The 21,176-nt window shown below is 41.7% G+C and overlaps 4 protein-coding genes across 8 annotated transcripts in view; 3 read left to right on the plus strand and 1 right to left on the minus strand.

Annotated features, from left to right (window-relative positions):
* The first annotated feature begins 4 nt into the window (after window positions 1-4).
* Window positions 5-3,028, plus strand: lcmt1 (leucine carboxyl methyltransferase 1). Of its 3 annotated transcripts, none has more exons than XM_085903814.1 (12): window positions 5-142; window positions 338-431; window positions 501-592; window positions 679-779; window positions 866-942; window positions 1,015-1,076; window positions 1,137-1,239; window positions 1,336-1,456; window positions 1,525-1,626; window positions 1,706-1,797; window positions 1,880-1,977; window positions 2,048-3,028. In XM_085903814.1, the coding sequence occupies exons 1-12, from the start codon at window positions 133-135 to the stop codon at window positions 2,068-2,070; spliced, it is 975 nt and encodes a 324-aa protein (XP_085759940.1). In that variant the 5' UTR covers window positions 5-132; the 3' UTR covers window positions 2,071-3,028. The 3 variants fall into 3 exon arrangements, with proteins under 3 accessions (XP_085759940.1, XP_085759939.1, XP_085759941.1); XM_085903813.1 differs by having other exon boundaries at window positions 42-142; window positions 270-431; window positions 658-779; window positions 2,048-3,026; XM_085903815.1 differs by having other exon boundaries at window positions 69-142; window positions 658-779; window positions 2,048-3,027.
* Window positions 2,370-4,255, minus strand: LOC147039572 (uncharacterized). The gene is made up of 7 exons (XM_085903816.1): window positions 4,088-4,255; window positions 3,632-3,775; window positions 3,380-3,511; window positions 3,208-3,316; window positions 2,822-2,975; window positions 2,612-2,753; window positions 2,370-2,540 (listed from the first exon to the last, which is right to left on the minus strand). Exons 1-7 carry the CDS (start codon window positions 4,105-4,107, stop codon window positions 2,438-2,440), a joined length of 804 nt encoding a protein of 267 aa, XP_085759942.1. The 5' UTR covers window positions 4,108-4,255; the 3' UTR covers window positions 2,370-2,437.
* Window positions 3,446-8,698, plus strand: LOC147039573 (solute carrier family 2, facilitated glucose transporter member 11-like). 3 transcript variants are annotated; one of them, XM_085903810.1, is made up of 3 exons: window positions 3,492-3,550; window positions 4,995-5,055; window positions 5,165-6,766. In XM_085903810.1, exon 3 carries the CDS (start codon window positions 5,233-5,235, stop codon window positions 6,187-6,189), a length of 957 nt encoding a protein of 318 aa, XP_085759936.1. In that variant the 5' UTR covers window positions 3,492-3,550; window positions 4,995-5,055; window positions 5,165-5,232; the 3' UTR covers window positions 6,190-6,766. The 3 variants fall into 3 exon arrangements, with proteins under 3 accessions (XP_085759935.1, XP_085759936.1, XP_085759938.1); XM_085903809.1 differs by lacking the exons at window positions 4,995-5,055; window positions 5,165-6,766 and adding an exon at window positions 7,031-8,698 and having other exon boundaries at window positions 3,446-3,550; XM_085903812.1 differs by lacking the exons at window positions 3,492-3,550; window positions 4,995-5,055 and having other exon boundaries at window positions 5,212-5,356; window positions 5,449-6,766.
* Window positions 8,699-17,276: 8,578 nt separating this feature from the next.
* Window positions 17,277-21,176, plus strand: part of LOC147039574 (bone morphogenetic protein 2-like) — a 120,972-nt gene continuing 117,072 nt past the window's right edge. The window contains exons 1-6 of the mRNA XM_085904836.1: window positions 17,277-17,402; window positions 17,541-17,625; window positions 17,710-17,804; window positions 18,445-18,605; window positions 19,956-20,059; window positions 20,668-20,729. The gene's annotated coding sequence lies outside the window, so the exon portion shown is untranslated. The remainder of the gene's footprint in view (window positions 17,403-17,540; window positions 17,626-17,709; window positions 17,805-18,444; window positions 18,606-19,955; window positions 20,060-20,667; window positions 20,730-21,176) is intronic.

Here is a 21,176-nt window from a genome sequence, read left to right on the forward strand (position 1 = left end):
TAGACGCCTGACCGCTAGAGGGCGGTAATGCAATACACAGCTAGTTAGCAAGCGCCAATAAACACCAAAGAAGAACCTCCTGCGCAGTATTTATGTTCCAAATTTCACCGTTATAACTCGCCGTCCGAAAGTATGATACAAGGTTAGCTTTAAATTGTAATGAAATAATATCTGTTTTGATCATAGTGATCTTGTTATTCCGTTAGTAAGCTGACACGTGTATGTTGTCCCTTTCTTGTGTTATGCGCACAATCTGCTAACATCGTTAGCCTGACAGCTAGCCTCCTGCAAGAGTGCAATGGTAAAGTTGTTTCAATTGGTGAGACTTTGCATTTAGGATCGTTCATGGCAACTCGGCACCCCTTCACGGACACGGATACTTCCGATGAAGCAGTGAGGGCGACGTGTGATGATGCCACGGCGTGCAAAAGGTGGACTTTGGTGAACCTGCATTGCCCTCTGTAACTTTCCTATGATTTTTCATCACGTCTGCTTTTTAGGTTCGCCATTAGTAAAGGCTACTGGAAAGATCCTTACATTCAATATTTTGTGAGATCTGTTGGTGAGCGGAAAGCACCCGAAATCAATCGAGGTAAACAATGCTTCCCATGGTGATCCTGTCACGTGATCACTGTTTGCCATTGTTTTATCTAACAGGTTATTATGGCCGCGTTAAAGGTGTCAACCATCTCCTTGATGCATTCATAAGGAAAACAGAATGTGATTGTCAAATCATCAACCTTGGTGCTGGGCTGGACACCGCCTTCTGGAGACTTAAGGTCAGTTTGCTAGCCAACTGAGTGTAACATGATCATCAGAATCATCTTCTGCAAGATTTGACGTGATCATGATGTGTTTGGAACAGGATGAAGACCTTCTGCCCAACAAGTATTTTGAAATTGACTTTCCTACTGTTGTGGCCAGGAAAATCCATTATATAAAGTAAGATAACTATCTTATATTTTCATTTGTATTCATAGAGTAATACATATGCGTGTTTTGAATTTTACCTAGGTCCAAACCACACTTGTCCAAGCCCATCATCGAAACCCATTCAACAGATTCCTTGCTACTAGGTAAAGTTTATGATGACGTGATTGTTAGTTTATACACCTAATGTGCATTTATTTTCTCAGACGCCCACAGCCTTGACTCCGATCGGTATTGTATCATCGGCGTGGATCTCCGAGACGTAGCTACTTTGGATGAGAAACTGAAAAAGTTCCATCTTAACCCAGAGTATGTGAGCATGAAATGTGGGTTTTATCTCGATGCTGAAGACGAAAATGTACTCGCAGTGGCCGATTCTAAACCGTGCCGTCTTCTGTTTTCTAGGTTGCCTACATTGCTACTTTCAGAATGTGTGCTGGTTTACATGACGCCCACTCAGTCCTCCAATTTAGTTCGCTGGGCTGCCGACACCTTTCACACTGCCATGTTCATTAACTACGAACAGGTAACATTAACGCAGGGCTAGTTTGATTTACAAGTGCCCCGATAATTGTAATAATTTTACGTGTTCAGGTGAACATGAGCGACCGTTTTGGCCAGGTGATGATTGAGAACCTGCAACGGCGTCAGTGCACGCTAGCTGGTGTAGATGTATGTCAATCTCTGGACTCGCAGGTAATTTTATATTTTTTTTCTCCGGATGTAACTTCTGTATAGACAATTAAAAAGCTTTTTATATTAAAATTGTTTGCAGAAGGATCGATTTCTCAGGTCTGGCTGGGATCACGCCGATGCTCTAGATATGGTGACGGTCTACAGTTTACTTCCACAAGATGATGTGGCAAGGTAGGATTTTTATTTTTTTACTGTAATTAGAAATAAATATTTTTTTCGATTAATTTTTAAATATTGCTCTTATTTACTGCAGAATCGAGCGATTGGAGTTCCTCGATGAGAAGGAACTTTTGCAGCAACTCCTTCAGCACTACAGCATCTGCTGGGCCACCAAGGATAGGCACAGTCTGGGTAAAAATACTTTTTGGTCATTAGCTCACGTTGTAACCCGACCAACGCAGTCTGTATTCTGTTTCATCAGGTTTGTCGACTCTGGCGTTTTGACTGAAATTTCTCCACATCGTTGGACGAGTAGTAAAATGGAAAATGTGGATTTATCATATGTGCATCATTGGATTTGTTCTGCCGGCTTTTCATCAAGCCATTTGTGGCCAGTGCAGACGAAAATAATCAAACCTCTTTGCATGTCATTTGTAAGCCGACTCATCAAGGTGGGATAGTGAAAGAATGTCTTTTTAAAAAAAGAAAAGTGCCATTTACTTTATTTATTGATGAATAACTCGCCCCTACTCCTTTCCATAAATGCTCAGAGCAGAACGGAAAATACAAACTGTACTTCTGGATTTGCTTGTGTTATTTTAATACCATGAAATTGAATCCACATTAAACATCTGAATGTTGTCAATTGAACTTAACGGGAGGAGTTGGAACTGGAGCGGGACTGGTGACGACGGCGGACAGGTGATTGAGACCTACGCCGCACTGGGGAGCGTCGCCTTGGCGATGGTGGAGACCTGAAAGAAGAGTGACATTTAATTGAAATGCCGCTGTGGGTTGGCGTGCGCACGACCCTGCTGCCGTTCACCTCCTCCTCATTCGAGGCGGAGAACGTCGCCACATCGGCGGTGGAGGCGGCATTCTGCGGGGTGGCGAAATCCTCCGAGGTGGGGGCCGCACTGTAGGAGTCAAGACGGCTATGACTGTAATCTCCTGACCGTCAATCTGCCCTGAGGGAAAATACCAAATCGTCTCAACATCAATCCAGCCTTTAAATCCCACCACGGCCATTTTATACCTCCATCCATATGTTTGAGTGCCTTCTCCGCTTCCTCGGGGGTCTCAAACTCAATGTAGGCGTAGCCCTTCGACAGATGAGGGTGAATCCGGTTCATGGGCATGTCAATCATCTTGATCTTGCCATAGGTGGAGAAAATCTCCTGGACATGTTCCTTCACAAAGCAAACAAACTCTTTTATCCTTTACTCAACTGCCAAGTCATTACTAATAAACCTTATGACATCATTTGTTAGTCGCACATTGACAAAACAACTACTTTGATTCAATCTAGAGTCTTCAATTATTAATGTATTTGTAAATAAATAAATAAAATAAACACATAGCAAAACAGCAGCTGAGATTCATGCCCTGACTCCTAATACATGCATATCTGTTTTGAGTAACCTTGATGACATTTCTTGTCAGCCGGCCCAGGTAGACCTTGGTAGGTTTCGAAGCGGGACTCCTCCGTCGCCGGTCCCGATCTCGATCGTCTTTCTTGACCACTTTGGACCTGTACTCAGTGAATAGTTAGTTTGTCCTATATACACTAAATCTGAATACTCTTATTTTGTACTTTGAGGGGGAGCGCCGTCTGTTTTGTCGTTGTCGGTTGGGGCTCGGCGAGGACGATGAGCGGGAGCTCGAAGAACCGGAGGAGCTTGTGGATGAGCTGGAACTTGAACCTGAGCCGCTACTGGAACTTGAACTGCACCAACAAGTGGGAGGAAATTAATTTTGCTCACAGGTACCCTTGAAGGATATCAGGATGTTTTAGTGGATATATTTGAGAACTTCTATATTAGTTTTGAAATGAAGCATGTCTGACCTGCTACTCCCACTTGAAGCACCGCGGCGTGGTTGGCTCTTCACTTTGCCCTGATCTTTGTCAGCCCCATCTTTTGAGGCTGCTGATTTCCGTTGACCTCTTTGCTTACCCTTGTCATCCTCCTTTTTGATTGGGGAAGGCACACTGTTGGATTACAATTCTGATTCAATCCTGAACTGGACAACTGCACGTGTCCAAATAGTTCCAAACATTTACTGCATGCAGACAAAACTGCTCTAGAGAAAATTGCAGTTAATGTCAGTTATCACATAAAAGCAAAGACAAGGCATCAAACACAATTGACAGAAATGTTTTGATACATTTCAAAATGCATTGACTTAAGTTAAAACGTGATGACAAACTGACCACCAATTGCTTTCATCCAACGTTTGTATCTTATGCTAGCAATAATTAAGTACTTCACATAAACTTAAGAAACACTTCAGATACACTCACATTTGTAAATCAAGACCCATTCCTTATTGTGATGCGACTAGTCTATATATTCCTCTACGACGAACAAAATAAAGATATTAGCTTTTTTTTCCTTTGTATCCTCCTACATGCGACAATAGTCGCTTTTTGATGACGCAACGATAACAAACCCAATCAGAACGCGTTCCGCAAGAGTGACTATCATTAGAATTTATTCCTCAATCAGTTCTTTCAGGAAAAATATATTCGCTAAAACATTGTATTACTTAATTTAAAGTTTAAAAAACGCAAACCAGCGTTGTGTAATTTAATACTATTGTGTTGAAAAGGTTTGAATACTAATTGTAAGGGGGTGCGACGAATATTATTCTCCTTACAGTAGACGATGAGGTAATACATCACGAACACTAGCATTACAAAGTCACTTTCGTTTATTAACGCCCGTTATGCTGCCTGACAACCTTGGCAGGTTGATTTATAAAATCCAAAGATCCGATCAGCATCTCGACTGCGATATTAAGACATTGCTTTTTCCTTGTGGGACTACCATGTCTCACACTAAGCCTGCAGGAAATGCCAAAGAAGAAGCAACCAGCAGATCATCAGGTTCCAAAACACTTGCTCTGACAGTCTGCTCTGCTGCAATCGGAGGCACCTTCGAGTATGGATACAATATATCGATCATCAATTCTCCCACCAGCTACATCCAGACGTTCATCAATGATACCTACATAGAACGCAGTGGGTCAAGCTTGGCGACCACTCACGTGACTCTGGTTTGGACTCTTATAGTATCAGCTTTCCCACTGGGAGGTCTCGTCGGGGCCCTGCTTGCTGGACCAATGGCAGTGCGCTTTGGAAGGAAAAAGTCTCTTCTTTTCAATAACTCATTTTTGCTCTTAGCTTCTGTTTTTGTTCTGCTGTGCAGAGTCGCAAGATCATTCGAGATGATCATCTTGGCTCGGTTCCTGGTGGGCATTAATTCAGGGGTCAGTATGAATGTCCAGCCGATGTATTTTGGGGAAAGCGCTCCTAAACATCTCCGGGGCGCTGTGGCTTTTTCATCCGCCGTTTTCACGGCCTTTGGGATTTTCTTAGGTCAAGTTGTTGGACTGACGGAGGTGTTGGGAACGGAACCTCTCTGGCACTACTTACTCGCCAGCAACATGCTTCCAGGGTTAATCCAGATGCTGACGCTACCCTGGTTCCCGGAAAGCCCTAGATATCTTCTCATCGACAGGGGGGACAGAGAAGCCTGCGTCCGGGCACTTGAACGACTCCGTGATGGCGGTAATCCAAATCTGGAGATACAGGAAATACTAGAAGAACAGCAAAATCTTGGCTCTGTAGCTTCTGCAAAAACACCCTTGTCGCTTTTTAAGGATCCTGACCTACGATGTCAACTCCGGACTGTCATGGTGGCGAGCAGCTCCATGATGCTCTGCGGCAATGACTCCATCTACTTCTACGCGTCCTACATCTTCCTTCAGGCGGACATCCCTGCTGATAAAATCCAATACGCCACCATCGGCACAGGGGCATCTGAATTGACGGCTTCCATCCTGAGCAATCTCTTGATCGAACGAGTGGGCCGCAGATGTCTCCTGGTTGGGGGCTACACTCTTATGTCGTGTTGGTCCATCGTCTTCACTGTCGCCCTCACGCTCCAAAAACAAGGAGTCGAAGGAATGCCTTACCTCAGCATGGCGTGCGTGTTCGCCTATATCCTTAGCTTCGGCTTGGGCCCGGCTGGCGTGACCGGGATCCTACCTGCGGAGATTTTCGACCAATCAGCCCGGCCGGCGGCTTACATGGTCGCAGGATCGCTCATGTGGCTCAGTTTGTTTTTAGTCGGAATGATTTTCCCCTTCATCATTAAGAGTCTGGGTAGCCTCTGCTTGCTGCCATTCTTAGCTGTGTGTTTACTGTCGGCCGTGTTTTTGGGGCTCACGGTCCCGGAGACCAAAGGCAAGAGTCTAGCTGAGATCACAGAAGAATTCGATAAAAAGAATAAACGGAAGATACGGGCAAAACGATTGGACGAGCCAACGGAGGAGTTCAACATGCAAGAAGAAGTCACCAGCTTCTCTTCTTTACCAGAAGGTCTTGACCTTGAAGACTGAACTCAGGGAATGTGTCTTAAAGTCTTGCTACATCACAATCAATTTCAATTTATGACCTTATAAGGGACGTGTAGCAAAATCTATTTTTGGAATTTAATCATATGCTGCAAAATGAGGGAAAGATGCCCTTGAGCATGTTTACAAAAACTCAGCCTCATTTATTATTCGCACTTTACTCAAACGATCACGCTCCACATTTTTTTCGTGCCATTTGTTATTTAAGAACACAGCGTACTCGGTTTTGTGTAATCATTTACAGCACCAAAGATTTCACGGGTTTTAACTCGAACGAGCAGCGACGCTCAAGTTAACAGAGTTCAAAATACATCCGTGCAAAATAAGACGTTCCTTTCTGTTTGGTTTTCTTCTCAGGCTGTTAAATTATTTCTGAGCGGAATATCAAGTCAGAACAAAAACAAACAACCCAAGTTTTTGTTCATGCATGATGCATATCTCTCTTTGTCAATATTGTTCCTGCCAAAGATATTTATTCCCCCCCCTCCTCCTATTTCTTGTGCATATAAAATTAGATGGTAATTTAATTTCTATCTAGTGCAAATAAAACTGATACCCTGAAGCACTTTTTGCTTGAATTACTTTGTGACTTTTCTTGTTCAAGTCAAATTGGGCTAACTGGACCTTGAAGGTCATCACACAAGCCAAAGGTTAAGCAACACTGTTTATATGTAACCACCCGGCATTACAATGAACTTCAATCTTAACCGCAGCGATAAAATATTAAACTTGATCTGAATACTTAAGTGACTCTAAACATTTCACTGCCGACACAAAAAGACTTCGCTCCTCATGTGGGTCGTCATTTGTTTTGTCCTTTGACTAGAACGTTCAAAGTTCGAGCATGCCGGCGGGAACTACGGAACAAGACGGCGACAAAACGTCGAGTTCCAAAACGCTTGCGATGACCGTTTGCTCGGCAGCCATTGGTGGCACCTTCCAATATGGATACAATCTTTCCATCATTAATTCTCCCACCAGCTACATCCAGATGTTCATCAATAATACCTACGCAGAACGTTGGGGGTCAGGTTTGGAGACCACCCATGTGACTCTGGTTTGGACTCTTATCGTGTCAGCGTTTTCACTCGGAGGTCTCCTCGGGGCTTTGCTAGCAGGTCCAATGGCGGTTCGCCTCGGAAGGAAGAATTCGCTACTTTTTAACAACTTATTTTTGTTTCTCGGGGGGTTATTTTTTCTTCTGTGTAGGGTGGCCAGGTCTTTCGAGATGATCATCTTGGCTCGGTTCCTGGTGGGGATTAATTCAGGGGTCAGTATGAATATCCAGCCGATGTATTTTGGCGAAAGCGCCCCTAAACATCTCCGAGGCGCTGTGGCTTTTTCTTCTGCTGGCTTCACGGCGTTAGGGATCTTCTCAGGTCAAGTTGTGGGACTGACGGAAGTGTTGGGAACAGAACCTCTCTGGCATTACTTACTAGCCAGCAACATGCTTCCAGGGTTGATCCAGGTGTTGACGCTACCCTGGTTCCCGGAAAGCCCTAGATATCTTCTCATCGACAGGGGGGACAAAGAAGCCTGCGTCCGGGCACTTGAACGTCTCCGTGGGGGCGTAGCTCCAACGTCAGAAATGAAGGAGATGCTCGAAGAACAGCAGATGTATACTAATTCCAAATCGACAGCTGCTGCCAAGACACCCTGGTCGCTTTTTAAAGATCCTGACCTACGATGTCAACTCCGGACTGTCATGGTGGCGAGCAGTTCCATGATGCTCTGCGGGAATGACTCCATCTACTCCTACGCGTCCTACATCTTCCTTCAGGCGGACATCCCCGCTGATAAAATCCAATACGCCACCGTCGGCACAGGCGCATCTGAATTGACGGCTTCCATCCTGAGCAACCTCCTGATTGAACGAGTAGGTCGCAAGTGTCTCCTGGTTGGCGGCTACACTCTTATGTCATGCTGGTCCATCGTCTTCACTGTCGCCCTCACGCTACAAAAACAAGAAGTCGAAGGAATGCCTTACCTCAGCATGGCGTGCGTGTTCGCCTACATCCTCAGCTTCGGCCTGGGCCCGGCAGGCGTGACCGGCGTGCTACCCGCGGAGATTTTTGACCAATCAGCTCGGCCGGCGGCTTATATGGTCGCCGGATCGCTCATGTGGCTCAGTCTGCTCCTGGTAGGGATGATTTTTCCATTCATGGTCAAGGGTCTGGGTAATTTTTGCTTGCTGCCGTTCTTTGCTGTGTGTTTACTGTCAGCTGTGTTTTTGGGGATCACGTTCCCTGAGACCAAAGGCAAGAGCCTTGCTGAGATCACGGCAAAGTTTGATCAGAAAAATGGACGGATAAGAGAGCCTGGTGAGGAAAGAGGAGGAGGTGGGTAAGTTATGATGAATCAGGTTATTGTAATCCATATTGTCAAGAATTAATTTCATTAAAATAAAAAATAAAAACGCATTTGCATTCTTATCTTTGGAACAATAAACTCCAAGACAGAATGAATGAAATTATTGTGCACTTAAATGAAGAAAAAAAATTACAAAATGTCAACTTGGCAGGAATAATTTGTATATTATTTTATGGCAATAAACTGTCTAAGCAATTTATTGCACTGTGTTCATTTTATTGGACGTAGCTTGGAAACATTGCCACTATGCCAAACATTTAACATTTAATTTTCCTTTTCTAACAAAAAAACAAAACTGAACTCAGTCAAGCCGAATAGAATTTTTTAAAAGCATGCTATAATGAGTTTTAAAAGAAGAGAATGAATCAAGTGTTCCGAGAACACACTTGCAGAATTGTCTGCTCGTCAAGTGCTGATTGAGGGTCGGGACTTCCTGCAAGAACATTTTGTCAGTCACAAGTGCTTCTTCATGACAGGACACTATAATGAGTTTTCTTTGGCAACCACAAGTGGAGTTCAAAATCCAGGTAAGAGCCATGAACTATAAATGCACAACCTGTGTTAAAGAGTGCTTAGTTGTTATAGATACTAGGGATGGCAATCTTCACCATCAAAGATGGTGTGATTTAGAGATTGTGAAGATTGTGTAAAGATTGTGATTTAGGGCTATATAAACTTGACTTGATTGATTGATTGATTGATTGATTGATCAAAGCGATACGATACACATCTCGATGCACTGCCAACGATTCGATGGATTCACCATTCATGGAATTGCCAATGATAAGATGCGATACGATTCTCCCATCTCCTGCGATACAGTACGATTTAATTTTAAAACAATGCGATCCAGTGCGATTATCCCAATAAACAAATAAATATACTTTAAAACATACAACTATTTAAAAAAAACAAACGATCATGAGTAAATGCAGTCTGAATGAATAAAACTATAGAAACATAATTTGATATTTTATTTTATTGTTTAAATATCGCTCACTTTTCTAAAAGGAAGGCTGCAGGGCAAAAATACACGTACACGTATAACACCGGACTGGTAACCTTGCTAATTGATGGTTGGCACCTGTTTTGTATTACACTGTCGCCGTCTTGTGGTAAAAGTTTGAAATTACATGTTTACGTGTCTGTTTTAGCATGGTTGTTAAAAGTGAGTTTATATTTATTATTTCATTATATTTATGTATTATTATCATTATTATTATTATTGTTATTACCTTTATATTTACATTTACTATTTCATATTTTTATAGTTGTATTTTATAGCTTATATTTAAATGTATATATTTATTTTATGGTTTTAGCATGTGCTTTAGACTTATACCGCAAGAGGGCGACAGTGCAATTGAAAACAGTGCCAACCATCAATTTACAAGGCTTCCAGTACAGTGCATTACGTGTGTGTATTTTTGCCCCGCAACCTTCCTCTAAAGAAAGCGAGCGATATTAACAAAACAAAAAACAAAACAAAATAAAATAAAACAAATAAAAATAAAATACACTTTCTTGAGAGCCATGCAACAGGGCAAAAAATACACATTTATGTTTATATTTGTTTAGCAAGCTGTTGCAGGTCAACCGTGAAAAATAAAAATCTCTTATCTGAAGATAAAATCAGGTTGGTGTGCATATTGAATTGATTGATGAGTGTCTATGGCATTCATTCGAGCACCCTCCAATCATAGTTACTCATAACGTGTGCGTAATCTCATTTCCCAATCTACCTATGTGCTTCAACAAAAATAAATATAAATTGCATAGTCACATTGTGATTTCTCTTATGGATGCCAAATAGCATTTAAGGTTTGCTCTATAATAATATGCATACAATACACACAACACAACACATAAGCAACCACAATAAGAGTTATTATTAAAACCCAGTTTTCTGTATTCCTTAAGTCACCATGGCAACCCTACTAACAGACGAAGGTAGCTATGCAACCATTTACGATACCATTTTTATCTCATTAGTTGTGTCTACATTCGATCTATTTCAGCTAGACGTTTATTTTAGTTTGTTTTATCGCTCTTCCAGGAACACAAGAACGTATTCATTAACACCATCTTGTTTCATCTAACACGAAAGCCTACTTCAAGAGTCATTTGGCAACCCGTGGGGCTTTTCATTCCCACTTATTTCCTGAAGGCTGAGCCAATGAATAGGCAAAAACATACTATGGACCCTGCAAGAGAGGTACAGCAATTTCTCACCGCAGGGTGTCAAGACAATTTAGTTTTTTTTTTTTTTTCCCTTTAATTTTCTTTTTATATTCTTGTTACATGAGTCAAGCCACACCTTCCTACACATTTACATGAGATTGGGCCTACACAAGCTGCTTTGTGAGCGGTGATACATTCTTATTTTGGTCAATATAACGTCATGATGACGTTTTGTTTATCTGCATTTTCTTTTTCCTTCTAAAGAAGCTTTATTTCCCTCGAGTATCTTTTTGTTGGAACTTCAATCCCTATGCCCTGCGGGTGTTTTGCATGGCCGCAAGTGACGACAATAAGAGACAACCAAATAATAAGGTGAGGTAGAGGTTGCCAGTGGGAGGGCAAAACATTTTCACTTTTTGTGAACCCACAAGGTGGAAAATACAAAGTCAAAGGTTGGTTCTGACATATTTGTGGAAATATATTGTGTTATATTGTGAATCAAGCCCATATGGTAACTGCACCTGGTACGGACGGTGAGAAATGAAACGTGAGAGTGTAAGCGTGTCAAATGCCAGCGAGCAGGCCACGACCTCTTGATACGGTTGTCACCTGTAGAGTTGACAGGAAAGGACAGCTTAAATAGGAGAGCAGTGGCCGATCGTTAAAAATAATACAGGTTTAAGGTTCTCCAGTAGCGGACTTCCTCTCTGCGCTATATTTGTTTTATTGATTTTTTTTTTTCTTGAGTTACTTAGTCTTTTGGAAGCACACTAAAAAAAAAAAAAAAAAAACTTTCCCAATAATAGAAAGTCACAGGAACCGCAACAACCAATTTTGGAAATGAAATATGCTATAAGCTATTATGACCGTTCTTAATATTGCATTTAGATATCTTGTCTTTCTGTCATAAAATATTCAATAGTTATTCTTGATTCTGTACTCCACAATCAGCGGACTGATTTTTTATTGTCATATTCAATAGGGACAAAATGATTTTCACACATATCCTTATTTTCTTCTTGGTGATTATTAATCAGAAAAAAATGGCATCATCCTCAAAATATGAATAGTTTTAATCAGCTGTCTTCTCTCCAGGATATAAGACAGTTGCAATTTATAGTCTGATTCCAAGCATCATCACATTCTTAACCCTGTGACAAAATCCATACTGGCCTTCTCAAATGGGCTAATTTCAACAATACAATAAATAAGATGCATAAAGTATTCTATTTTTTTTTTTGAGCCCTAGAGTATTTTGACAAAAGCATTTGAATTATCAGTAACTGTGGAGCGTTCTTATTAGAATCTCTAGTCATATGCTGGTTAGATATTAAAGCTGTCATAATAATTCAATTAAAATTTCAGATGGGCAAAACGCGTTGCAATTTTCCACAGTGATGTCCATGCGATGATGCACATCAGCAACTGCTGATGCGTGTAGATAACTTAATAATTGATATCATCATCTCATAATACTGACACAGGAAATGAGTGAGCCATGCAGAAGAACCACAACAAACCAAAAACAACCCAAACATGCTTCTTGCCTCGTCTCTTCTGCTTTTCTCGATAAGTTTGAACCTTTTTAAAAAGCGAGGTGCTGTTTTTCTTAAATTGCTCTGAATCATGTGAAGCAAGAGGAGAACTGACAACGACGTTGGCAGATAAAACACGACAGCGACTTTTTCCCCTGCGGTAATGAACCACCTTCAATACTGGACCTTTTAGCCTCAAGTGAGCAAAAGAAATTCTATGCAAGCTTATTTCAAATAATTGCTGAAGCTACTAATGGACTGATAAGAAGAACATTTTACTTTGCTTGAATGCACAAGGGTAAAGTAGATTTTTAGCTAGCTACTCATTTCCTCTTTCTTTTTTGCTACCCAGTCAGCCTCAGTTTATTTTTAGAGCGTTCCGGGAGGGAAATCAAAAAGGGAGCAAGGATGACACAATCCCTTATAGATGGGTGGATGTGAAGAGGAGGAAAAGGACGAGTGGGAAGCGTGGGCACATACGGGTTCGGGTTGTTGCTCATTGGGATACTGACAGCTGTGCTCACAAAAGACGGACAGGGCTGGTAGAATCAATAGCTCACTAAGTAGGAGACTTGATTACTTAATTGGAGCACTCATGACTTTATTCAATTTTCTTATTATACTTTCTCAGCATTTTTTTATTTTTTTTTTACTTGGTCTTACTGTGCTCCTTGAGAGACATTTTGCTCTCTCTGGGGCAAAATGTTCCGTTCTGTTCTTGCCTGTCAAGTGTTTGGTGCTTAGCTGTTGCCTGATGAAGATGAAATGGAGTCATTCTATGCAGAGGATAAAGAATATATGGCAGTTATTACTATTCTCACTATTCTAAGTCTTGATGAAAACTGCAAATCAAATGTTTCTGCCTGATGACTTATTCAAATAATCCAATTGACGTCAGCAGCAAGCTCATTTGCTATCCTGCTGGTTGTTAATTGTCTCTCATCCTTCCAAAAATGTCCCTGAAGCAAAATTATGTTGATATATACTTTAGAAAAAGTATAAGGCCATCAAAATGACGATAATATTGCAAATAGCCATTTCGTGTGAGTTTCCAATAGCAACAGCTTTTGTCATAGCCGTTTTCCATCTGTGCCACACAAAATTGGTCATCAGCATCATCTGCAGTGTCAAGCGAACACCTGGAGCCTCAAATATAAAGTAAAACCGAGAATAGTGGCACTTGAATCCGAGATGCTACTAGATTCTTAAATGACAGAAAGTGGCTTTTTGACAACACTACCCTTTTAGTTTCTATATTTCAGCGCTTGAAGGAGAAATAAGTGACAGACAGAAGAAGGCACTCAGGAACATGCTGGGCCAGGCCAATAAATTCAATGAGAATTTTTATTTCAGGTGTTTGACAATTGCCTTAAAAATACTCACATCACTGAAAAGAATACAAATAAATAAGACTGATTGCGATATAGTACAAACACACACTGTTTTTTTCTGCACTATTCAAAATAGAACATACATCCTGTACAAATAAGACACTTATTGTTCATGGTACATTCAAATGTGTGGTTTTTTTTTGACATAATGTATTTTTACAAACACTCATTTTGTTGACCTTTTTGGGCTAGAATTTTAACGGCACAAAGAAAAAAAAATCATTTTAAACAGCCAGTTCACATTTAATCGAAGCAATTGACGATCAAATACGATGCTACAGCTAAGTAGGTGCCGCTAGTTCTTCTAAGCACATCACTTGCTGCTGCTAGAAGCCATTATCATCATCACATCATCACGACATTGTGCTTTATCGTACACTGGCTGACCTACATGCTACATATCGGCTCCACTATTACGTCTTCTTGGCCTTCGACATTGGGTGCTCGCATTTTTTGCTACCGTGAGCTAAACTATGGATTCATTTGTCATGTCATCTAAAAAAAAAAAAAAGGAGAATGTATGTCAGCGGGAGTCGCGTCCGTTTGATTTAGCGAGGATCAAGGGAACAGTTGGTGCAGTTTTTTTTTTCTTGCTTTGTGTTCACTGAGGTATGCCTGGAATGGGATTTGCTCGCCATACAATGAAAGGGGCGCCCCCAAGAGAGCATACAGCAGGAAAAGCAATTTCATTTGCAGGAACAGAAAATACTATTTCCCCCCACACACAAGGCTTCATCGTTCACATAGTGGCGATTTTTATTGATCCCAAACAATTGTGGATGGTTGTTATCCCAAACAAAGCTCGAAGGCAGCAGGGGGGGGGGTGTTGACCTTTGATGCTTTTAGATGTTGTCCACACAGGCATCATTTTAATATTTTTTTTTTATGACTGATTTCCCAATAGATGTGAAAAGTCCATTTTCAAAAAGAATGCCTCACAATTTGAACAATGGTTTTTTTCATAGAAGCTTTTGTCCCATCAATTTTCTATCACCTTGTCATGCTTTCATATTTTATTTACCTTGCTACACAATTGTTAACATTGCCGTGTCAAGTTTCAGGTTGAGGATCTGGATTTTTTTATTTAACTCTTGCATATCTCTGCGTCAGTTCCCTTGACGTGAGGAGGCAACTTTGGGGTTAGGATGTCAATAAATTTGATGGCATATTGGTGATGTCATGTGATCCTTCTGCTAAAGTACAACCGATCCAAATCTGTCTTGCTCAAAGTGTTCCGTCAGGGATGCGGAGGACATCGTCCATCACAAAGTACCTAGATCAGTGGTGAAGAACCCCCCCTCCTTCTTTTTCCTCCTTCTCAATCTGTGGGCCCGCCAACAGACGGCAGCCACCAGCAGCATCACGACACCGATGCAAAGCAACGCCACTGACACCACTTTGGTCTGGAGCAGATTGTTGAACGTGAACGTCACACCCGTGCCCGCCATCCCGATAACCAGCGAGATCACCCCGAAAGGGAACACGCAGCGGTACCAGGACTTTTCAGTCCCGCCCGTCGCTTGAGCCAGCCGCTCCAATGTCGGGTGAGACTCCGGAGGTTTGACTTCTGCTCCATCCACACTTGCGGAGCTGTTGAAATTCTGGTTTTCAGAGTCCTGGGGTAAGGTGTTTGCCTCGCTCCCGTGGCTGCAGTCCAGGTCTGGGTGAAGGACCGGGGCAGGGGGTTGGCGTCCGGAGGAGCAGCCCATCTTGGAGCCAGCGTCCTTGGGGAACGATGCAGGAACGGGGGGATCCTCTCAGCGTGCGGTTGTGACCGATCGCTGCCAGAGCTCGCAGCGCTTCGACTGTCTGTGTCACTCTTGTTCCGGTTCTTGCCCTCGATACTTGCCGGCATGTGCCTGCAATTTGAATGAGCGTAGATTAAAATAAAAACACAAGGCTGAAAGATTTTTTTTTTCCATGCTGGAAAGCATATTTGCATTGAAGTGGACTGAGCACAAAACAGTGAGGCGACTGAGTTATTTTTAGCTCCACACACACATGCACAAAATCCCCAAAGAGAATCCACTCACCCGATTTCGTCACCATCCCTCAATCCGTCATGTCTTCATTGCAGCCTCGTAGCACGAGCTGCGGCGTGCGTGTGTGCGCATCAGTGTTGCCATTGTCCAGGGGTCTATATAATCACAGATGAGAAAGGGGAGGGGCTTATCGGAAGCGGTAGACATTTTGCAGCCACCCGATAGGCTCGGAAAGCAGAGAGGTCTCGGGAAGGACGGCTTTGGGTGAAGTTAACAGCCGAGTGCTCTCATTCAGTGATGCTGATGCATTATTCAACTTGAACATGAGTGCTATGAGGAAAGATAGCACACGCTGAAAAAAAAAAATATTGCATTCAGACTGGAAAGAAAATGATAAAAAAAAAATGGGACAACCACAGAGATGGTGAAAAGTAAATGTAGCAGTTTATTTCATCAACATTTGATTTGTGGTCATGTAAACAATATATGCACTGGAAATGAATATAAAATCAAACATTTTTTTATTTGAGCAGTTTTGGTCCCCCATAGCCATCTTAATACCACTTAAATAAGGCAAACATGTTATTTCCAATGATTGATGTCGCTTTGATTAGCTGGAAAAAACCCTACTGTGCTATTGCATCATTTTAACACCCACTCGATTGATCTAATTTGCAATAGAAGTATTGTACTTCCCCAACATAAGAACACACTGCTATTGCATTCCGCCCCCCCCTCTCCTCATCGTGTGCGTCATTCCCTGCACGACATCACCACCAACCGCCATGTGTGACATTCCCAAATGCAATATGTGTCCATGTTTATCACGCCTCTCTCCTTGATGGTGAGACACATTAGGCAGCCTCCAGGCCTCCCCTGGGAGACAGTGGATGTGTGTTTTATTCCTCAGCGTGGGTGTAGATTCAACCTGACTTTCCTCTTATTGTGTAGCACAGGAAAAAAAAATTCCCATGCCTAAGTTCTGTTTTATTTCCCGAGGTTTCGTTTTAGCAGAGGCCTCAGAGGAGCATCTGCTTAGGATGAAGGAAATGATTTTCTATAATGGCTTGATCGTCAAATATCTACTAGAAATAGTACATATAGGGCCTGATTTACCAACATCCCACACAGTGGGCATTTAATTATGTGTTTGCGCTAACAGCACCATTGGTGCTTGTTGCGCATAATTGACTGTGAATCGAAATAGCGGCTGCTAAATTCTCAACAGGTGTTAACGATGGTGAAGACTAGTGATGGAAACGACAGTTCATTTGACTCAATTACTAGAATTACTAGTTTTTTTTATTCATATAGATTTGTTGGAAAGATTCTTTCACTAAATCTAGGAAATGTTCCTTCACTTCATGAGGTTGACATCCACTCTATGACATAATTATTTACTGAAGGATGGTGTTTTCTTTGTTTATATCACAACAATGAATGCTAATGGAAGATCTGCAATTTGTTTGTGCAGAGCGTTTGGAGCGTGAGAAACAAAAAATTCGCTCAATCCGCTGAATAAAAAGCGCATATAAAGTTATGAGATGCGCCTCGCGTCAGCCAATCAGCTTCATGAGCGTCTTATGTGACGTACAACGTCACGTAATGGCCGATATCACGTGATACAATGTCACGAAATGGCCGACCAAATACCGAAAGTGTTAAAAATCGCGGCAAAATTTGATAAATACAAAAGAATTACAACACTTACACGGGAGCAGGTTTGGAGAACTATCTTGGTATGTTCCCCCTTTTGTTTGTTTGTTTGTTGTTGTTTTTGTTGTTGTTTACCGCCATTATTTTTTTACCGCCATTTCGTACATTGTAGCATTAGCATAGTGCCAGCTCAATGTTGAAACATTTCTTTTTGTCATTAGAGTTTTCCCGTAAGAATGTAAGTCTCCAGAACACTTGTTTGAAAGAGGGAACAGTGGAAGTGGAAGATGTAATTCCAGTCCTAAGGTAAACTCACATTAACTTGTGAAAGAACCTAATCAACTTGCTGTATTTATGTAGCTTTAAATATTTTCGTTATGAAACGTACAGGGGAGCACCACTGGAGCATGACGAAGTTTGAAATGATGGAATTGGAAGTGTTAGTGGAAGAGGCTGACAATGACAGAAAACCCTGATAATATGAGGTAAACCAGGTGCCACATAAAAGCCCAGATTTGGTTCATTTAACTCGGCCCGAGAGCATGAACATTTTGGAAAGCATACCCACAAAACAGTTGTGAAAGAGACCAGCACCAGCTGTCACTGTAGGTAAAATGTCCCAGATGGAAATGGAGGTCTGGAAGGAGAGGTTTTTTTTTTTTTCATAAATAATATGGAATGACTCCTTCAGAAGCTCAAAAATTGCAGCATAATTTTATTTCCCCCTGTTGTTCCGTCTCTGAATGAGAAAAATAAATAGCCTAGTGGTGTCACTGCCAGTTGTTTTTGGTTAATTGCGCAATTGCATGCATTCACTATAATCCATGACAGCCACAAATTGGTCGGAAATGCCACCCATTGTGCTGAGACTAGGCTATTCATCACCGCAGTCATTCACCGTCGGTAATCGCGGTAACTGGGTGTAAACGGGAGTGTTGTTTATTGTCCTTCATAAAAGGTCGCCTCCCAAACTGTTTGCATCACAAGTGTCTGCCAGAGCAGGTGAATTAATATGAACCAATGAAGTACACAATGTCCTCGATGCAAGTGTTCCAGTTATTAAAGATGCTACATTCTGGATTTGATTTGATTTCTGGATATTTGAGATTGCATTGTATGTTTCAGGTTTGGTGGCTGTGAGAGGAAAGAAGATCTAAAGTGATTGAGAATGGAGAAAGTGTTTTGTCAAGTGGCTTACAATGAAGATCCACATTGTCATGGCCACCTGGCAGCAACATCACATGGCAACTGGTTGCTGTGGAGACCGAATGTTTTTATTTGGGGGGGTGAGTAAATGGCTGCGTACAATTGAGATTTTGACAAAGGCTGATTCTGTTTTAGTTTTGTTGTTAAACATTTTTTTTATTCTTTTTTTAATTGTGCAGTGTGAATGCATTGTCTAATTTGATCTCTACCAGAGAATTTTTTGGGGTCGTGTTCCCATGGCAGCTGGAATGACTCCATCCATTAAGTAAAACAAAGCGTTTGGCTCATTAACCAAACGTAATGAGCTGAGAGACGTTCACTTTCCAGAAGCGGGTTGCAAACTCAATGCTATAATACCACTAAAGTTGAAGCCACAGTAAATTAAACGATGCATTGTATGATTGTTTTAATTAAAAACCCTTCAGAAGGTGCCAGCCCTTGAAACCTAGCAGCAAGCCGGCGAAGAATCACATCACCAGCCCACACTGCGAGTGAAGAGCACTAAAACCGGAGTTACTTTATCGCATTAGCTCTTTCGTTCTCTTGTAACCCACACACCCACCTGACGGAACAATGGTTCTTCTAACCGTTTTGTAAGGTTGAGTCCCTCCACCTCCACAATCCAAATCGGTCTAACACTTCTAAGGCGTAGGAAATAAAAAGGCAATTGTATGCACGAGAAGGACAAGGAAGCCAATTAAGGATGGAAAGACTCACAAAATGGTGGCACTAAGAGAAAAAGCAAAAAATAAATGGTGAAAATAATGTCATCAGTCTTTGTCTGGAAGGTCAATTTTCTCCTTGACTATCACGATCTTTGACATTTACTTCATTAGTATTCTGCGGCGGAGCGGTAATCAAGTTATAGATTGGTTCTCCCGGCCATCTTTTGATTAAACTTATTGTTCCGTTACGCTTTATCTGCGGTTGAAGATTTAGATGAGACGAATTCAAGCGGGCATTGATTGTGCGGTTTTATAAACATCGTTTGTCATCTTTCCGTCTATTTTATTTTTTTTTTACTCCAAATGAATAATGTGGTCTTCAAATAAATTGTTATCACTTAGATAAGAAGGCAGAGAGTGACTATCCGAGGGTTAGGGACACGAAAGATGCTGTTAGCCGACCTCCGGCACGCATGCATGGACACACATTGACACAAACACACACTGACACACACACACATTGGGTTGTTGCCCGGACGCTGTTGCTCGCAAATGCTCTGAGAATAATTGGCCGCATTTTCTTTCCACAATTGTCTCTCTTTTTCTATTTTGGGCTTTTCGGGAAATACCACAGGAGGTTAGTTATGTAAATGAGCAGCTAATCGAGGCCTTGCTGTCATTATCGGATAGTATGAATGAGGCTCTTCTGAATTATAAATCATGGCCAAATCCATTCATGTTTTTACAATTTATTTTCTTCCCCAGCCACCTGGAAGATGCGCCGGCAGGTCCATTTGTATGAATGAGGCCCATTACCAACACGGTGACAGCATGCAAACCTATCTTGGAATCATTCAATGGAGGAAGAGGTAGGTCAGATGATGAGTCATACTCGCGGCGAGCTGTTTATTATAGACACATTGGATAACGGCGTGTGCCCGGATTTTCTTTTGCCAATTTGCACAGAAATACACTCCTCGCAATGAAAATATGAACAGATGGCAACAGCTTTTCTGGGCTATACTGTGAAACATTTTTGTTCTCAAAATGATGCTTTGTAAATACATGAGCATTTTTAACAACTGAATTTTATCCACAAGCAAATTGGTTTTAATGATCTTTACAAGTCAGGCTACTGCAGAGAAAGGCTTAAAGAACATTCCATAGTCCAAGCACAGGATGGCAGCAAAGCTCTGTCAAAATGAAGAAGTAGCTCACGGTGCAACCATTTTACACAACGGGGGAATAAAAAAACAAACCTGCCATCAGTGGGGAATTAGTTTTATTTGCAATGATGACAATTGGAAGCCACGCGATAAGATTTGTGATGTACAATATGTTCCTTCATTGCTAAGAAATGCTCCTTTCATGGTGGATAATATCAGACACAGGAAGCACATATATCAACTTGACTCCCTTCCCTAACCTTGTTTGCTTTCTGCTGTTTGATATCTCCTGGTCTTCTTTCTCTTTTAAGATTGCCCGGGAGTTCTATCCAGCTGGTCATGCGGAGTGGAAAGATGGTTCCAATTGAAGAATGTAAGTAATTAACCCCTCTTCCTCTCAAAACAACAACACCATCCGACCACATGTGTGTGGAGAGGGCATCTGAAAATGTTGTGTGGACTCACCAAAAGTATCGATAGGTTGGGGAAAAAAAAATGCAATTGACCAAATGTAGTCTTTGGACTACCCGTAAGTGACGTTATGTCTCCAGCTTTATGGTGCTGTATATGTACCGTAAAAGTTATTCAACCAAACAATCAGGTGGGATACATTCACATTTTCCAAATTAACAGTTTAGGCTTTTAAGGTGGGGGGAAAAAATGTACATTTTCACTTGGCATGTTGTGCATAATGTAACACAAGAGGGGGGGGATCGGAAAACTACCGACCAGGTCCAAGTATTTCTGGTTTCAAATATGAAAGGTACACTTGTGGTTGGGCACGCGTCGCAGGGAAGTTTCTCTGGGAATAGTATCAGAA

This window comes from Syngnathus leptorhynchus, chromosome 22, assembly GCF_054491065.1.
Source record: "Syngnathus leptorhynchus isolate UIUO chromosome 22, UIUO_Slep, whole genome shotgun sequence".
Taxonomy (NCBI): Eukaryota; Metazoa; Chordata; class Actinopteri; order Syngnathiformes; family Syngnathidae; genus Syngnathus; species Syngnathus leptorhynchus.